Here is a 21,054-nt window from a genome sequence, read left to right as displayed (position 1 = left end):
GAACTGCCTCAAGAAGGTTATTATTTATTTAAAGGTACAGCATATGTGACTAGATGTCCCACAGACCTAAACCATAGGATGGTTGTTCAAGGCTTTCAATGTCTAAGACAAGGAGCTGCTATAGGGTAGCTTTATTTTAATCACTGGCTCTTTTCAATTTTTGTTATTTGCTATTTATTGCCTATATTGCTGCTATTGCCCAATCTTTTGCCCCTTGTAATTTACTTTTATTTCCTTATAGACTCTTTTTACCCCTAACATTTGTACTTAAAAACAAAAACAAAAACAGGAACAACAACAACAAAAAAGTTTCAAGAAGGTTTGAGGACTAGGCATGTGGCTCACTGATTTTGTATGAGGCCCTAGTATTACCAAAAAAAAAAAAAAAGTTTGGCCTTTTATGTCAGTAAGTCAAAAGATGTGTTTTCCTGTAATTTAAATTACCTAATCCTAATGTATCACAAAGAATATACAAGACATGGAAGAAGAAAGATCTATTCAGCATTAATTTCTTTTTTAAAATTTTAGATGTAGATGCACACAATATCTTTATTTTTTTTAATGTAGTGCTGAGGATTGAATCCAGTGCCTCACACACACTAGACAATCGTTCTACCATTGAGCCACAACCCCAGCCCCAGCATCAATTTCTTGCTAAATCAAGTTTTATGTCAGTTTGCAGCAGTCCCAGAAGCCAGGGGATCCCACAAAAGGTTGGCCTTGTTTTTTTGTTTTATTTTGCTTTTTGTTTTTGGGGTGCTGGGGATTGAACCTAGGGCCTTGTGCTTGCGAGGCAAGCACTCTACCTACTGAGCTATATCCCCCGCCCTAGAAAGTCATGTTTATTCCATCACTTGCATATATTTTTAAAGACTCATTTTTGGAATAATAGATTGTGTTGAAATGTTAAGTTTATAAACAGTCTATTTGCAACAAAATCTTATTTCTTTCCAGTCATTCTGTAGCAACAACAAAAGGCCAAATTCCTCTCTCACGCTTTTGAGGCAGATTGCAGGGCTCAGCATCACATAATAATCCTACAGGTTTTTAACTCTATCTGCTTTGACTGCCCAGAGTTATACACAATCGAGTGACTGTTTGGTTTTATACCCCTGAGTAAGAATGAAGACAACAAAACTAAAAAGCACCCCAAAGCCAACCAACAACTCTTCTAAGTTTTAGCAATCACAGTGCTTCATAAATCTGTTTACCAAAAAAGAAAACTGCTAAACAAATCTTTTACATAACCTTGGAGTTAAACTTACATGACATATTCAATAGATAATAGATCACCAACTATAATACATAAAGAGCAACTATAAATCACAAAAGAAGTCTAAGGGGCTGAGGTTGTGACTCAGGGGTAGAGCGCTTGCCTCGCATGTGTGAGAAACTGGGTTTGATTCTCAGCACAGCGTATAAATAAATGAATAAAACAAAGGTCCAACAACAACCAAAATTAAAAAAAAAAGTCTAAGAACCAAAAAATTAGCTAAGGATACCAAAAGGCAATCTATAGAAAAGAAATATATATAATCGAATATATAAAGACAACCAACCTTATCAGAAAGCCAAGGTGATTTATAAAGAGTGAGATAGTCTGCACACATCAAATTGGCAAATTTTTAAAAGATTAATAATAAGAACTGCAAAAAATGTAGGATAATAGGCACTACTGGTGGACATTTTGATAAAAACTCTTGGAGCAAATGATTATAGTTAACACAAATTAAAATAAAAACTTGATAAAGAAATGCCACTTTCAGGCTATTTTAAGAAATACATGTGTATGTATACAAACACATACAGTTTATGCAAAAAGTGTTTACTTCAAAATCATCTACAAGAATTATGTATGGAAATAATCTGAACTTCCATAAAAGATTAACTGATTATGATACATTCTTATACTAGAATACTATACAACAGTTTAAACAAATGAGGCAGAGTAACACATGATGGCATTTAAAAAAATCTCTATGGCATACTGAGTTGACATCGGAAATGATAATAATATATTCAGAATATCATGTTACTTAAACACAGTCAAAACAAAATCACTTATTTTGATAATGTGTGAATTAAGGCACAATAAAAAAGTAATGAAAAAACTGGGAATGGTGGCGTATGCTTGTAATCCCAGCATTCAGGAAGCTGAGGCAGGAGGATCATAAGTTTGAGGACAGTCTCAGCATCTCAGGGCCCTAAGCAATTTAGGAACACCCTGACTCAAAAAATAAAAAGGTCTGGGGATGTGACTCAGTGATTAAGCACCCCCTAGGTTCAATCCCCAGAACCAAAAACAAAACAAAACAAAACAAAACACTTCACTGAAATAAAGATGCTCATCTCTGTTTATACCTAGGCTTGGGGCTTAGAGGTGGTTCTGAAGGGGTTTTTGTTTTATCATCATTATCTGAATGTTGAAAAGGAGACGATATTTCATACTAAGTTTGTAATTATAGTTTAAAAATAAGAGGTCATAAAACTTAAGATTAATGTAATCTACTTGATATATATGTTCACATGATTCTGGTATGGTATATGTAAGAAAAACTAATATGCAGAGATGTGTATATCAAACTGTTAAGAACTATAAATCCCATAGCCCATTACTATACATATGCATTTATTGTTTTGATTTTTAAATATTTATACAAATATATTATCTAACAAAAGTAATTATTTTAAAGAAGAAAATTAGTTGTGATTGTTACTTTGATTTTTTAAAAAAATAATCAATACATTTCTAAATTGTCTGGATGCATTTATATATTATTTGAAAAAAGAAAAACTAAGTAAATCTACATAGCTAGCCAATGAACCTAAAGTGTTTAAGAGAATGATATCTGGATCCGGTCCAAATCAAATACAACATTTAGAAATGCCTGCAAATTAAAGTTGGTTTGTTTGTGTTTTTTAAAGGAAAGAAACTTGACAATATCCTTAACTATATAAGAACTTAATTTTGCCTTAAAAATAAGTAGTAAAATTGCACTTTTATTTATTTCCATAAGGTCATATAAAAGTTACATAAATTCTTGAAATAAATTCTTGGAATAAATAATAACAATGTGCAAAACCAAATTTACTATATTTCCATTTGAATGTACGTAACAGTTTAAATGACTGTCTACCAATGCCATCATTTTGGTGAGTTCACATCCTATTGGGCATAGGAGACAAACAAACTCCTTAGATAAAAGAAGTCATTATATAGTCCGAAGAAGACTGAAATTGTTAAGAGTTAAAACATCCAAATACAAGCAAGTCTGCCTGAGGAGCCTAGTATAAAAAATGCAAAGCATTTTTTGAGAAACTTCATAGTCCCCTTTGTACACATCTCTCATACTGGTGTGATCACAAAATATACCTCTAAGCATCTTAACAAAAGGTTTAACACTGGGGAAAAAAAGATTCAAGGATTAAGTGTTATAAAGAACAATATCACATGCTCATTAGGGACTTTAGATTTGGTCCAGTTTGTTTTCTCTGTCTGGATCTGGGACATATCTTCAGCAAGCCTCAGTTTCCTAATCTGTGAAATGGAAATACCAAAATACTCTGTACACTTCACAGAGTGATCTGTACCCGAGTTAAAATATTTTAAGTACATGAAAGTCTTTTGCAAACTATAAAGCACTGTAGAAATGTTTTTACAATTATCCTTACCAAAATAAAATACTGAAAAAATCAATTTTAATCAAATTAAATCCTGTAGAGAATTCTTAAAAGGCTATTTTCTGGAGAACTGTTTACTAGATACACTGACAAATCACAAGCATATTAATTAAAATCGTGTCCATGGCAAGCCATTTTGCTTCTTTAAATATTTGATTAGCACAGAATTCTACTTGCATCAAATACAACAGGAAAGATGCCAAGCTAGCTAATCAAATCTTCCTGCCAAAATCTGTCATTCTTCCAAAGGCCATGTTCTCCCTTCAAAGCTTTTGCATACATTCCACGTTTCTTCCAATATTCCTTCGTATCTAACACCAAAGACTGAAGGCTTGCTTAGATTGCAAGGTAAATTTGTCACCTTCTGTTTGCAAGATCCCATACAGACACATCAAGTGAAAAAAGATACCAAATGACAAGCATACACATGCATAAATGTACACACAAGCGTACACACACATACGCAAACACATAAATGTCCTTCATTCTTTAGGGAGAAATACGTTTCTTAATAGCAAATGATCGTCACCTTAAAAGGAAGTGTATAACACAGCAAAAGAGGAAAAATAGATCTTACTCACCATCTCCCATAGCCATTCAGATGGTCCAGGGAGCTCTCTCAAACCAAGAGGTCAAACAGCACAGCAAATAAGTGTCGCTCAGTGCCTGCGCCACTGGGCTCGGCCTGCAGCCTGCAGACACCCGGAGCACTGTGTGACCCAGGCCGCGCTGCAGCTCTGCACCGCAATAGCCAACAGCTGCTACTCCACTTCAAAATAAAAGTCTGGGGTCTTACTGAAAACCCTCATTTATTTAGCAGAGCCTAGCAGGGCTTGATCAAGATTATTCTTTAACTGTACATATGGTGTTAGATACAGGTGGTGATGTTTCTCCTTGTACTGGCTGCCTGAAATTTAATCTAAGAAAAGCTCCGGGAGTCAATAAATGCCATCCCACTGGGGGACTTTTAATGCAATCATCAAAACACAAGGCATGTGTTCAGCAATCATTTTCTGCTTCCCTAAAGATACCCATGTAATCAGTAGCAATCACATGATCGGATTGATTAACTGATTTGCACCTTTTTAAGAAGGTTTTCATCCCTTTGTCATTACCTTTTAATATTTACAACAGAAGACTGCTAGAAGTACACAAACAGGAATAGCCCAGTTTCCATGATTAACTGCTTTCATTATGCAGGAAGCATTTCTGGCTGCCGTAAACAAATCACGTCAAAGGCAGCCCATCAAAGGCTGCTCTGTGTGGGGACAACAGGGCCACACGAAACAAAGCTTGCTTCTGGTGGAAACAGAACCAAGCCAGTGCGCAGCTGCAGGAGCGCAGAGCACCCTCTATCCAAGCTGCACAACCATCAGCATGTTATCAAGCTCTAAGGCGGCCCTGGGGTTCATGGTCACAGACAGATATGTTTTTAAGTCAGCCTAAAAAAAGAGCTGCTATGCTTTTCACTAAATGGTACATTATAAAAATAAACAAAAATAAACTGGAAGTTACCAAGTATCAAGGTAATTACAAAGCCTACGGTCCATGCTTTATTTTATGGCTAGTCTCTAGCCATAGTTTCTAGCAACTATTTCAAACAGAGAAACTGGAAAATACTTAACCATGATTACATACCAAACTGTGTTAGGTCCAATACACACACTAAGCAAATCAGAATTATGTAGTATTTTTCACAGTGAAAAAAAGACTTACAGTCAGAGTCCCCAACACTGCTGATGATTACATCTTGGTTGGTATAGGATATTGTCTAGAAAGCTCTGTGATGATACTAGACTCTGCCATAATCACAGGGAGACTCCAAATTTCAGTTTTTTTCCTTCCTACTGGGGTAGTGTTGCCTCCTTTCAGTCACAATCTGATTAATTTCAATTCCAGTTCCTTCTAATTCTGCACCTTGGGACTAACTTAACTTTTGTAATATGAGAAATAAAGTCATGCTTGAAAAATCCTCAAAACATTAAAAAAAAAAAAACACATTTCTCACTATTTCTAAATTAAATGATACACTCAAAGTTTTGATGATAAAATTTACTCAGTCTTCTTGAGTGTGCTGAACTAATGCTTTGGAAAATCAAGTCAAAGAATTCAACCAGAACGTAAAAGTACCGATATGGCAATTATGAAAAGAATTGGAGGTGAAAGTATGAGATGTAAAAGTTATGTATCAGGACATACATGAGGAAAGAGGAGGCTGAAGATGGAGAAAAAAGTAGAGACTATTTCCCTGAATAATAAATGTATATAAGATAGTGTTAGGCATGCCATTCCCAATCACCATGTCCCTCTCTAGCCTAAAATCCTTTATGGGCATTCTACTTCTAGAAGCCCATCAAAACTCCTATCACCGCCTAACAAAGCTATTATGCTATGGTTCCTACTCACCTGTCCAACTACATCTCATACACAGTCTCCCCTCCAGTCCATCCTGGGCTTCAGGTATCCTGGCCTCTCTCTATTCTTTAAATTTACCAGTCCATTTCCATCTTTGAACTTTCATGGTCACTGTTTTCTCTGTCCAAAGTGTTTTTGTACCATTTATCCCAAGCCTGATTCATTCTAATTTATCAGGTCTCAATGCAAATGTCACCTCTGGGAGGCTTATGCCACAATTCTAACTAAAGTTTCTAACTAGAGTGATATACCAAATTATGATCTCAGTATCCTATTTTCTTCCTTAATGACTGTTTAGATAACTTTTAGCTATAATGGCTCTAAAAATTTACACTACCTTTAAAACAAATCCTATGGGTTTTTTAAAATCTGTATTTAGTAAAATGACTTTTCCAATCACAAACACTGTAAACCAATACAATATAAGATTTGAAATGTTTCATTATTATGTCTTCAGGCAAAGACATACAAAAAAATTTATTTACCATAAGTTTATGGTCATAGAACAGCATGTGAAAATTTTGAAATGTGTGCCATGTTTCAATGAACCCAAAATAATTTGCTTTGTATAAGTACACCAAGTGAGAGAGAGGGGCAGCATCTTCAATTGTTCTTCGTTTTGTTGTGCGCATGAACTATTTCCATAGGTTTTCATGCTGAGCCTCTATTTTGCCCTAAAATGTTTTCCTATTCTATAATTTTATTTTACAGTGTTAGTTGAAGTTAGAAATAAAATTGTACCAACAAAGGATTGAAGTTTTGTAGGAAAAAATTGTGCAGAAATTTAAAAAGAAAACTGAATTAAACATCATTGCATTACTTTATGCACAAACTATTTGTCTTCCAATTGTCACAAAAATTTGTTTTCAGAGCACAACTGACATTTATCTACTTATGAAAATTACTCAAGTATCTTGGGTTAGAATGAAACACAACATAGTTTTTCTCATTAATATTAGTGACAATATTTTTTTTTCATTTAATGGTCTCCCACTTGGTAGCAAGAAATTTAGGAATAATTAAAATTTGTTGAATAAGGAATAGTTGTATTTCTTCTGCTACCCACTGTAACCACATTATATCTCAACTTATTTACTTATTTATGATTCTATCTCCCTCACTCACTAGAATACAGGATCCTTAAAGGCAGAAACTTTAATTATCTTCCTTAGTGTTATGACATGATCTAATAGACATTTTTAAAAGCTGACTCTGATTTCTAGGTAGCAAATAAGATTCCAAGGGGCAAATATAGAACAGAAATCTACTGTAGTGGTCTAGGTAAAAGTTAAAGAAATCTTAGCTTAGGGTGTTGGCAGTACAGATGGGAAAAAATGGAAAATTTTGAGATATGTTAGTATTTCACAGGCAGAAAAGATTAGTTAGAATGAGAAATCAAGTCAGGTTTCCATTTTGAGCTATGGCAGTACCACTGACTGAAAAGGGCAAGACTGCTGCATAAGAAACATATTTAAGGTGGAAGAAATGAAGAAATAGGGTTCCACTTCTGGATATGTTAAGCCTGAAATGTCTATTAGACATCCAAATAGAAATTTCACTGAGGGCACAGGCTACCAAGACTGTAGATGAATGAAGGAGAGATGAATGATGACTAGAACTATGTATCTGGGAGTCATCCACAAACAGTTATTTAAAGCATTTGGGCTAGATTTCATCTGAAAAGAAACAAAATAAAATGCGGTGGTGGGGGGAACAGGGGACAGGAGAAAGAGAAAAAATAAAAACAAGAGGAGGAGGATTGGGCCCTGGGACTTGACAACACAACATATGGGCTTCCTTCTGGTTTCTTCCTTTGTTAACTAATTTATTAAAGTATTTTTCAATAACAACACAATACCATCAACCTTTGGTATTCACAGATTGGTTTCAAGACCTCTCATGGATACTAAATCCCAAGGATGTTCAAATCCCTTATGTAAATGGGGCAATATTTGCATATAACCAACACATGCCCTCTAATATACTTTAAATCATCTGTAGATTACTCATGATAGCTACATAATGTAAAAGGAAGTTATACTGTATTGTTTAGGGAATAATGACAAGGAAAAAAAAAGTCTGAACATGTTCAGTACAGAGGCAACCATCGCAAGGCAAATTACATTTTTTATCTGCAGCTGTTTACCTGAGGATACCAACTCCACAGATGTAGAAACAGCTGATACAGAGAGCCAAGTGTATTCAAAAACATCTTAACTATATTTTTACCCACAAAATGTTCATTATAGACTTACACTTTCACATACTTGCATCAAATACAAGTATATTTAGATTATAATTTCCAGTACAATCTCTGATACTCCAAGAAAAATAAATGCCAGATACTAACCTCAAAACTCTATTTATGGAGAGATACACAAGACAAAAAGAAATGAACCAAGGGAAAAAAATGCTTCCATTCCAAAGATAACAGAAATAACCTCATTAAATATAAGAACGATAGTACTTTCAAAATAAACCATATCCAAACAATGAGTCCTTTAATTTTATACTATGTATTATACATTTTGCCTTAAAATTGTAAATATAGTTTGCAATACACAAAAGAGAATGTTATAAAAACCCACACGTCTCAGTTCAAGGAATTTTAACAATTCTGACTCTTGCTGTTGTTTCTGGGTTTCTATAGACATGAACAGAGGTAACTGTTACAAAAATTAGAAGGAATTTAAACACCTATTCAGAAGAGAAGTGAAAATAGCTGGCAGTCAGGGTGAGAACTGGTAGCACTGAAGACAATTTATGCTTTGGAATTAGGTTTAAATTAGGGTAGACACAATATTTATAACACCAAATTCTCACTCCATTTGTCTTTTTGCAACACAATGAAACTCAGTCTTGGTTTAAACTAGAGGGAAAAAAAAAACTACATTGTATTTTTAACTAGCTTTATTATTCCTTGACTATTACACATACACCAATTTTTTTCTCCAACATCACTTACATCACCAAGCTAACTACTCTAATATGAAGTTACTTTCCTAGGGGGTAAAAAAATCACCTATATATCTATGGAAATAATTAATTCTTCACACACCTCACTAATTAATACTTAATGACTGAAGTCTAGGTAAGTACTACCCAATAAAAACTAAACACAGTTTATCGACCTAACCACAAAAATCAAATAACAGACAACTGATCTGTGGATGTGGATACTAACTCCACATCTCCCAAAATTACAACTTTGTCTCATTTCACTTAAGAAGCCAAAGATTATTATTCTAGTGAACTTCTGAAGGATTCACCAGTACCACCACTGAGCGTCTGCACACAGGTTTAATGAAGCCCATTACTATCAATTTCTAGTAAAAACAACTAAGTAAAACAATTACTCTGGGCATAAAAACATACTTCATTTATATAACATGAAGGACAAGAGGGTTATCACACTTTCACCCCATACACAACACAAAGGCAAAAGAATGACATTATTGTACACTACAACCCTGTTGTGAATGGATGTGAGGTGTCCCCCAAAAGCTCACATGTGAGACAATGCAGGAAGGTTCAGAGGAGAAATGATTGGGTTTTAAGTGTTAAACCAATCAGTGAATTAATCCCTGATGGGATTAATTGAAGTGGTAGGGTGTGGCTGGAGGAGATGGGAATTGGGGTGTGGCTATGGGGCATGTATTTTCGTATCTGGAGAGTAGAGTCTCTCTCTCTGCTTCCTGATGATGTAAGCTGCTTCCCTCTGCCATGCTCTTCCACCATGATGTTCTGCCTCACCTCCAGTCCCACGGAGCCAGTCTTCTATGGACTCAGACCTCTGAAACCTTGAATCCTCAAATAAACCTTTCCTCTTCCATAATTGTGTTGGTTACATGAATTTAGTCACAGCAGTGAAAAAGTTGACTAAAACAATCCCATTATTAAAATCGCACTTACTCCAAAAACAGTCCAAGGGTAGGTAATATCAGCAAAATATAAATTTTTTTATTATTGTACCCAGTTAAGTTTTCAAGCTACAAAATCAACTCTTTTAATTACTCTTACCTTTGCAGATATTCAATATACCGCCCGAATTGTATACTTCATCAAATTTGGCAAATATCCTTTCTAATCTGAGAATAAAGAATAAATTGTTTTTACAAAGAGGAATAGAAACAATTTTCATCACCATCTCTCTCAGAAAAAAAAAAAACACTTCTAGGGATTCAGTTGGCTCTCTATACAACTTTCATTTATAAGTAACTCACTTACTGAAAGAAGACACAAAACCCAACCTCACTTCAATTAAGAGAAAAAACCAAATACAGGTAGGATTCTACATTCTTGCAGGTATATATGTAAAAAGACAACTTCCCACAAAGTAGTTTCGATGTTAAACTATTTCTCCAAAACCGGTAAAAATTTTCCAGTTCCAACCTTATAACACCATCAACTTAGTCACCAAAACATTTTTTTAGAAATCATGCCAATGACACTTAAAGGCAAACATAAAAACAATAAAATTAAAACATTAGAACTAAAGTAATGCTGATGTGACTGATAATCTGATGCTTTCCCAGTCAATCTATTTTCATACAAAACCAATTCCACTGGTACTACTAATTTTATATTCAGGATAATTCCTCTTTCTATACTACTGCTATCACCTTTTTTCAATCAAAAAGTTATTATTATTATAAAAGTAATACTTATTATAAAAGGAATTTAGGAACAATAAACAGAAAGAAAAAAATACAACACACATTTCCACCATCCAGAGAACTTAATTGTATTTCTGATGCTTTTATATTCATATATAAATTTTCTTCAGAGTGATCATGATGATAGTGATTTTATTTTATTTTTTTTAAGTTTTTTTTCTTCAACTTTATAATGTATCATGCTATGGTTTATTATTAAATTCATGACATTGATTTGGGGAAGGGAGAAGAGCATTGTCGTTAAATGCCAAATATTTTTCTCTGGCTTACCATGAATGGTTTATCTTGTAACCATTATGTAAGCCTTAGTCTACATTCTGTTATTTCTTATAAAATCACAAATAGAGGTATTTTTTGAAATAAACCTTTAGCTAATTTCAGTAAGAAATAACAAAAAAAATTTTTTTAGTTGAAAATCCTCTAGGGATTCATTATAACAGACTTCTAAACCTTAACCTTACCTCCTATCCTCACTAATTAAACAAACACAACTATTTACATATCTGAAGCATTTCAGTGGAAAGACACAGGTCCCTTCATCCTACAGAGTAGTATCTTCCAGAAGATTGAACAGATACTAGGCAGGTTGCCCAGAGGTAAGACGTGGACATGAGACAGAAGAGAGCATTGAAATTGGAAGCTGGCAGCTCAGAATGAAATCCAGACAGGCCAGGAACAGAAAGGAGAGAATTTAGGAGAGCTTTTTAAGAAAAAAAGCAGAAGACATTAAGAAGCATGAGACTGGGTTGGGAATGTAATTCAGTGGTATAGTGCTTGCCTAGCCTACGTGAGGCCATGGACTCAAACCCCAGTACTCCAAAAAAAATAAATAAATAAAGTATACACTTTAATTGTTATTAATATATCCATAGAGTTGTGCAAGTATTCTCATAATCAGTTTTATAATATTTCGAACCTCCCAAAACAACCACACACCCATCAGCATCACTCCCCACTGCCCCTCTTCTCTCTAGTCCTAAGCAACCACTGATCTACTTCCTGCCACTGGAGACCACACTTAGCCAAAGAGTCACTATAACTAACCATTTAATACAAACGAAATCAACCATTTAATACAAACAAAATCATAAAATATGCACCCTTTTGTGACTGGTTTCTTTCATGGCTCATGCATGTTGTAGCCATCCCTACTTAGGGTCAAGTAATATTCCACTGTATGAATATACTGTGTTTTATTTATCTGCTCATTAGGACATACAGATGAAAAGTATTTCTATTTTTCAGCCATTACAAATAATAAGAACACCTATGTAAGGGTTTTTGTGAAGACACATTTTCATATCTCTTCAGTATGTGCCTAGGAGTAGAATTGCTGAATCATGTGATAATTCTACATTTAACATTTGGAGGAATTACAAACTTTGCCAAAGTTGCTGCGCCATTTTATATTCCTGTGAATGTTTCAATTGTTCTACATCCTCATCAATATTTGTCTTTTTTATTTTAGCTGTCCTAGGGGAATGTGAAATAGTATCTCATTGCAGTTTGATCAGTATTCCCAGACAGCTAAAATTTTTTAAGTATCTTTTTATGTTCTTATGGTCATTTGAATATTCTTTTTGAAGAAACATCTATTTAAATCCTTTGTTCATTTTTAAAATTGGGTTTCTGTCCTTTTATTACTGAGTTGTGAGAGTCTCTTATATATTCAAGATGTGATTTGCAAATATTTCCCATTATATGGGTTTTCTTTTTCTTTCCTGATAGTGTCACCTGAAACCAGTTTTTTTTTAACTGTGATGAAATCGAATTTATCTAGTTTTTTAAATTGCATATGCTTTTGGTGTCATATCTTTAAAACACTATCTAGTATTTTTAAGAGTTTCATCATTGTAACTCCCACTTTTAGTTCTATGCTCCTTTCTGAGTTAATTTTGGGATATGGTAGGAGAAAGAGATGTAATTTCATTCTTTTACATGTGGACATTCACATTTTAAAGCAACATTTGTTGAAATGACTAGTCTTTCCCCATTGAATGGTCTTGATATGTTTGATGAAAACCAATGGACTGTAATTATGAGTTTATTTTGAACTCTCAGTTCAGTTTCATTGATCTATATCTAGTGTTATGCTACAAGCATACTATCAGAAATTATATTTTTAAAAATATCTGACAAAGAAAAAGTAAGATTATTACCTTTAAACTATTTTGATTTAATGGCTTTATGAATTGTATTTCAGTTTTTTAACAAAGAAGAATGGCTTTGATATAAATATAAGGGTAAACAAATATAGAACTTTAACTTTAGAGGGCTGTATCCAACAGGAAATTCCGAAACCACAAAAGGAACAGTATTTGAGAGGCAAAAATATCTTGTTCTGAAAAACCAAAAATTGTAACCACTATGACAAAAGAATATACTGTTTCAAATGAATGCAACAGTACAAAGTTAACTCTTGAGACTATACACCATGGAAAAAGTGAAATATCTGGTAAAACTGTGGGGGTGGGGGGCACAATTAATCCATGCTTTACCCTGCAAAGTTAAAGAAGTCTTTAATATGCATCCAGTATCTTGAGGATTCAAAGTACTACTTATAAAACAATAAGGGTTTATACCAAAAGAAAATACTTGATTCTTGAAAAAGCAAAGCTTGTACACCCACAGAGTTGTTCCTGGGCTCAGTGGTAGAGTGCCTGCCTAGCATGTGTGAGGCACTAAGTTTGATTCTCAGCACCACATAAAAATGAATAAATAAAGGTACTGTGTCCATTTACAACATTAAAAAAAAAGAGAGAGAGTTGTTCCCATTCCCTATGCCTGCTAGCAAAGTATCACCAAGAAGAACAATATAAGCACAGCATAGAGAAAAGAACAATGACCTGGAAGTCAGGAAGCCTTCGACTTCTTACCAACTCCCTACCACAACTCTGGGCCTCAGAGTCTTCATCTGCCAAGTGACTAGCCATATAGAGGAAGGAAAAATGACAAATAAGAATGCTACATATAAATGATAAACCCTAATGAGTTTTTTTCTTTACTCTAAGCACAAATGTATGCATTCAGTTTAAAACAACAGAAGCATTGAAGAAAGAAGTTTTCAGCAAATGGTGTTCTATATGGGAAAAAAAGTATCTGGACTCCTGTTATACCACATACAAAAAATTGCAGTTGAATAAAACTTTAAGGTAATTACACAAAAAAATATCTTTGTGACCAAGAAGACATTCTTAAAGACAAAGATTTCTCAAACAGGGCAAAGAAATCTCCATTCATAAAGGAAATGACCAAGAACTACATTAAGAACTTACACACATCAAAGCCAGGTGCGGTGGTGCCCCTGTAATCCCAGCAGCTCAGGAGGTTGAGGCAGGAGGATCATGAGTTCAAAGCCACCTCAGCAAAAGCGAGGCACTAAGCAACTCAGACTCTGTCTCTAAATAAAATATAAAATAGGGCTGGGGATGTGGCTCAGTGGTTGAATGCCCCTGAGTTCAATTCCTTGTTATCCCCCCCAAAAAAGAACTTACATACATCAAATGACATGAAGTAAAAAATTGTTGCAAAGTAGAAGATATTTGAAACACATATATAATGGACAATGACTTGTACCCAGAACAGATAAAGGACATCCCACGAATCGATTTCTTAAAAGCACAGACAATTCCGACAAAAATGGATGAAAGGTCTGAAATGAAAATTTCACAATACAACACAATCAAATGACTGACTAATATATGAAATGCTGCTCCTTATTAGTAACCAGAAAAATGCAAAATACATCCACAATTAAACCATAACATAACCACTGGAAATCTGAAATTCATAAGAATAAAACTAACAATATAAAATATTGGTGAAAATGTTGCAAAGTGTCAATATCAACTAAATATGAACATATAGTCTGACCCAATAATTCCACTTTTAGGTATATATTCAAAGAGAATGAACTCATTTATACACTAAGACACATATAAGAAAGTTACTAGCAAAATTACTCATGAAAACCACAAACTGAAAACAACCAAGTGTCCATCAACAGTATCAATTCATAAAGTATGGTCTATTCATACAAGGGAAAACTATACAGCTATGAAAATAAAAATCTGTAGCTAGATCCAACAACCCAAATGAATTATAAAAATATAATGTTAAAAGAAAGAAGACAGGGCTCAGGAGGTAGCTCAGTGACAGAGTGCTTGCCTAACACGTGCAAGGCCCTGAGTTTGACTGCCAGTACCACCAAAAAAAAAAACCCACGTTAATTGAAAGAAGCCAGACACACTAGGCACTGTGGCACATACCGGTAATCCCAGCAACTAGGAAGGTTGAGACAGGAGGATACAAGTTGGAGGACAGCCTCAGCAATCTAGCAAGGCCCTAAGCAGTCCAGCAAGACACTGTCTCAAAAATAAAAAGGGCTAGAGATACAGCACATTGGAAGAGCACCCTGCATTCAATTCTGGTACACATCCCTTTCCCCCTAAAAAGAAACCAGACACAAAGGATAAACACTGTATGATTCTATGTCTATAAAGTTCAAAAATAGGAAAAAAAAACTAATCTGTGGTGTTAGAAGTAAGCATTAGAGTTACTTTTGGAAAATAGAAGTAGTAAAGATTAAAAAGGATATAAGGAGGTTTCTGAGATGAAATGTTTGACTTCTTCACTTATATGATGGATAAGTGAGTGTATTCACTTTGTTATAATTTACAAAGTCACATATTAATGATTCATGACTTTTCTCATGGACATCATACTATAATAAAATTTTAAACATTTTAATAAAAAGTAATTTCCATTTCCTAGTTCTAGTCTGGTATGTAAGAAGCTTGGAAGTTGCTACTTTGCCCTAACAACAACTAGGAAGTTAAAATAACTAAAAAATCAATTTTTCTTAGATCTAACAATAAGAGAAACGAGGTCATTGGCATATATAGCTAGGAGTAGAATTGCTGGATTATATTATAATTCCATATTTAATATTTTAAGGACTTACAAACTATATTTCAAAGTTGGTACACCATTTCACATTCTCACAATGGTTTCAAATTGGAGCAGGCAAAATCAAACAACCAGAACTGATCCCAGCAGATACCCATCAGCAGAAACCTCTCCAGGAACCTATGTCAAGGCAGGAAAACCTGAACTGTAGTTGACAAACTGCTGAAAGCTCAAAGTGGATAAGTCTAGGCCTTAATAACTCCAGAGCATCCAACACTAGGGGAACACCCTCTCTAATCCCCTCCCTACATACATACTTACTTTGTTTACCTCCAGAAGCTCAACCTAGTTTTCAGCACAGGGAATGGGAAAGAAATCAGTTTTAAAGATGCAAGAGCATTCTGTTTTTCTTAAGGTCTGCCCTTAAGAGAAACTACATAAGCAGAGCCTAATCTTCTGGATTATCAGTCTAAATGACCTGGGGGGAATGGAAATAGCCAATTCTAGCCACTATAGCTTTCCACAAGGAAGAAAGAAAATACCCAGCTCCAGACTCCTACCGTCTTCTACAAAAGACAAGGCAAAGAGCTGGCTCCAGCCCACTCAACAGCCATCCTGTCTTACTTGGGGGAGGGAGGAGGAATAAGGCAAAATGAGAAACTGAGATTTCATAGTTCAGAGTCACAAGTTCGTGAAATTACTGAGACCTACTCAAAAGAACTATGCCATACCTCCCCTACCCGCTACACTTTACCACCATATTGTTTTTAAAGACCTGTTTACAGCAGTACCTTTTATCTGGTAGTTATGCCCAGATTTTTTAAAGGGGGGGGGGCATATAAAAAGGGGAAAAAATATTTTTGAAAAACCAGAGCAACTATCAGAACCAGACTCAAATACAGAAGGTATATTGGAATTATCAAACCACGAATTTTTTAAAACTATGATTAACAAGTTATGATCTCTAATAAAGCATGCAAAAATCAGATAAGTATGCAGAAAGATGGAAATTCTAAGAACCAAAAAAAAAAACAACCAACAACAACAAAACAAAACAAAACACCCTTGTAGTGATAAATATAGTAACAGAAATAAAGAATGCCTTCAGATGGGCTTTTACATAGACCAGACACTACAGAGGAAAGAATCTCTGGGCTTGAGGCTATCTCAATAAAATTCTCTAATACTGAGAAGCAAAAAAGAAAAGAGACTTAAAAAACACAGAATATTCAAGAAACTGCTGTTAGCAGCTACAAAATTAGTAATATACATGTAATGGCAACAGCAAAACAAGAAACAGAGAAAGGAACAGAAGAAATGTTATGAAACAATAATCACTGAGATTTCCCCCAACTTTATGTCATTGCAAACCACAGAACAAAGGATGCTCAGAGAACACCAAGCACAATAAATGTCAAAGTCATTACACCTAAGCATGTTATATTCAAATTATAGAAAAATCAAAGATAAAGAGAAACACTCAAAGAAGCCAGAGGAAAAATATACTTTACCTATACAAGGTCAAAGATAAAAATTATATCCAACTTCTCAGAAACTATTTAAGGCATAAAAAGAAAGAAAAAAAAGTGGAGTTTAAAAAAACTGATAGAATTGGCTGGGGTTGTTGTGTCTCAGTGGTAGAGCACTTGCCTAGCATGTGTGAGGCACTGTGTTGGATTCTCAGCACCACATATAAATAAATAAAAAATAAAAGTCCATCAACAACTAAAAAAATTAAAAAAAAAAAAAACTGATAAGAAAAAACCCACAAATCCAGAATTCTGTACCTAATAAAACTGTCCTTCAAAATGAAAGAGAACTGAACATTTTCTCAAATAAAAATTGAGGGAATTTGTTGCCAGTAATCCTGCCTTGAAAGCAAATGATAAAAAGGAGTTCTTCAGAGAGAAGAAAAATGATATAGATCAGAGACTCAGATCTACAAAAAGAAAATCACAGACATGAGAAGTAAAGGTTAAAAAAAAAAAACTTAATTTTTCTTTTTGTTAATTTATCTAACAGATTTTTTCCAAATAATAACAGCAAGAATGAATTCAATTATATATATCAATGATATGTACTTGTATGTGTGGGTGTGGATGTATGCAGGTATGTTTATGTATGTTCATGTATAAGTGAAATGAATAACAGCAATCAGAAAAGGTGAGAAGAAATTAAGATCACTTTACTATAAGGTACTCACCCTCTCCATGAAGTAGTATAGTGTTATTTGAAAGTGAACTTGAATTAGTTATAAAAAAATGTATATTGCAAACTCTAAGAAACCACTAAAATGATTTTTAGTGCTAAGAGAGTAAATAAAATGGAATATGTTAAAAACTCAACTTTATAGAAAGAAACTATAGAAGACAGATATAGTGGAAGACAGAAAATTAAATCTCAAATAAGCAGAAGGAAATAACAAAAGTTAGAGCAGAAATCAAGTGAAATCAAAAGCAAGACACCAATCGAGAAAAATCAACAAAATCAAAAAGTGTTTCTCTGAAAAGATCAATAACACTGATAAGCCTCTAGCAAGACAAACTCAGAAAAAAAGAAAACACGTACTACTGATAGAAAAAATGAATGAGGAAGGACATCAATATATATTCCATGGACATTATAAAGATAATTTAAATGATTCTTTCAACAAATGCATTTGACAAAACCCAATATCCATTAATAATTTATTTTAAAACAGTGAAGTAGAAATAAAGGGGAACTTGCTCAAACTGATAAAAGAATACCTACCAAAAAATCTAAAGCTAACATAACACTATTGGTTAAAAAAAAACAAAAACAAAAACTAGAAAATTTCTTACCAAGATTAGGATAAAGCAAGTAAGTTACCCCTGCCTTGACCCTTCTTTGCAACATCATACTGGAAGACCTAGTCCTACTCACTACTGGAATAAGCCAAGAAAAGGAAATAAAAGATATACTTATTGAAAAGAAGTGGTGAAAGAGGGCATCCCTGCCTTATTCCAGTTTTTAGGGGGAATGCTTTCAGTTTTTCACCATTTAGAATGATATTAGCCAAGGGCTTAGCATAGATGGCCTTTACAAAGTTAAGGAATGTTCCCACTACCCCTATTTTTTCTACTGTTTTGAGCATGAAGGGGTGCTATATTTTATCAAATGCTTTTTCTGCATCTATTGAAATAATCATGTGATTCTTGACTTTAAGTCTGTTGATATGGTGAATTACATTTATTGATTTCCTGATGTTGAACCAACCTTGCATCCCTGGGATGAAACTCACTTGATCATGGTGCACTATCTTTTTAATATGTTTTTGTATGCAATTTGCTAAAATTTTGTTGAGAATTTTTGCGTCGATGTTCATTAAGGATATTGGTCTGAAATTTTCTTTCCTCGATGTATCTCTGTCTGGTTTAGGTATCAGGGTAATATTGGCTTCATAGAATGAATTCGGGAGGGTTCCCTCCTCTTCTATTTTATGGAATACTTTGAGAAGTATTGGAATGAGCTCTTCTTTTTTTTTTATTATTTTATTGTAAACAAATGGGATACATGTTATTTCTCTGTTTGTACATGGCGTAAAGGCATACCATTTGTGTAATCATAAATTTACATAGAGTAATGCTGTTTGATTCATTTTGTTATTTTTTCCCTTCCCCCCACCCCTCCCACCCCTCTTTTTCCTCTATACAGTCCTTCCTTCCTCCGGAATGAGCTCTTCTTTAAAGGTTTTGTAGAACTCGGCTGAGAACCCATCTGGTCCTGGACTTTTCTTTGTTGGTAGGCTTTTGATGACTTCTTCTATTTCATTACTTGAAATTAGTCTATTTAAATTGTATATGTCCTCATCGTTCAGTTTAGGCAATTCATATGTCTTTAGAAACCTGTTGATGTCTTCGAAATTTTCTATTTTGTTGGAGTATAGATTTTCAAAATAGCTTCTAATTATGTTTTGTATTTCAGTCGTGTCTGTTGTGATATTTCCTTGTTCATTCCGAATTTTAGTGATTTGGGTTTTCTCTTGTCTTCTCTTTGTTAGTGTGGCTAAAGGTTTATCAATTTGTTTATTTTTTCGAAGAACCAACTATTTATTTTGTCAATTTTTTGTTTTGTTTCAATATCGTCCTTGAAACTCTAGCCAGAGCAATTAGACAGACCAAAGAAATTAAAGGGATACGAACAGGAAAAGAAGAACTCAAACTATTTCTATTTGCTGATGATATGATTATATACTTCGAGGAACCAGGAAATTCCACCAGAAAACTTTTAGATTTCATAAGTGAATTCAGTAAAGTAGCGGGATATAAGATCAATGCACATAAATCCAAGGCATTTTTATACATAAGTGATGAATCTTCAGAAAGAGAAATTAGGAAAACTACCCCATTCACAATAGCTTCGAAAAAAATAAAATACTTGGGAATCAATCTCCCAAAAGAGATGAAAGACCTCTACAATGAGAACTACAGAACACTAAAGAAAGAAATTAAAGAAAACCTTAGAAGATGGAAAGATCTCCCATGTTCTTGGATAGGCAGAATTAATATTGTCAAAATGGCCATACTACCAAAAGTGCTATACAGATTCAATGCAATTCCAATGAAAATCCCAAAGACGTACCTTACAGAAATAGAGCAAGCAATTATGAAATTCATCTGGAAGAATAAAAAACCCAGAATAGCTAAAGCAATCCTCAGTAGAAAGAGTGAAGCAGAGGGTATCGCAATACCAGATATTCAACTCTACTACAAAGCAATAGTAACAAAAACGGCATGGTACTGGTACCAAAATAGAAAGGTGGATCAATGGTACAGAATAGAGGACACGGACACAAACCCAAATAAATACAATTTTCTCATACTAGACAAAGGGGCCAAAAATATGCAATGGAGAAAAGATAGCCTCTTCAATAAATGGTGCTGGGAGAATTGGAAATCCATATGCAACAGAATGAAACTAAACCCATATCTCTCACCATGCACGAAACTAAACTCAAAATGGATTAAGGACCTCGGAATCAGACCAGAGACCTTGCATCTTATAGAAGAAAAAGTAGGTCCAGAGCTTCAACATGTCGGCTTAGGACCAGAGTTCCTCAACAGGACTCCCATAGCATAAGAAATAAAAGCAAGAATCAATAACTGGGATAGATTCAAACTAAAAAGCTTTCTCTCAGCAAAGGAAATTATCAGCAATGCGAAGAAAGAGCCTACAGAGTGGGAGAAAATCTTTGCCAATCATACTTCAGATAGAGCACTAATCTCCAGAATCTATAAAGAACTCAAAAAACTCTACACCAAGAATGCAAATAATCCAATCGACAAATGGGCTAAGGGTATGAGTAGACACTTCACAGAAGAAGATGTACAAGCAATCAACAAACATGGAAAAA

At 34.3% G+C, this 21,054-nt stretch overlaps 1 protein-coding gene across 47 annotated transcripts in view; it reads right to left on the bottom strand.

Annotated features, from left to right (window-relative positions):
• Positions 1 to 21,054, bottom strand: part of Clasp2 (cytoplasmic linker associated protein 2) — a 192,781-nt gene that overhangs the window by 139,520 nt on the left and 32,207 nt on the right. For all 47 annotated transcript variants that reach the window (XM_047530792.1, XM_047530773.1, XM_047530780.1 and 44 more), the window contains exon 7: positions 10,117 to 10,184. In XM_047530792.1, the coding sequence (XP_047386748.1) occupies positions 10,117 to 10,184 (68 nt within the window). The remainder of the gene's footprint in view (positions 1 to 10,116; positions 10,185 to 21,054) is intronic.

This window comes from Sciurus carolinensis, chromosome 17 (genome assembly GCF_902686445.1).
Source record: "Sciurus carolinensis chromosome 17, mSciCar1.2, whole genome shotgun sequence".
NCBI lineage: Eukaryota > Metazoa > Chordata > Mammalia > Rodentia > Sciuridae > Sciurus > Sciurus carolinensis.
Note: the sequence above shows the minus strand (reverse complement) of the source record. Positions and strands in the feature narration are given on the sequence as shown.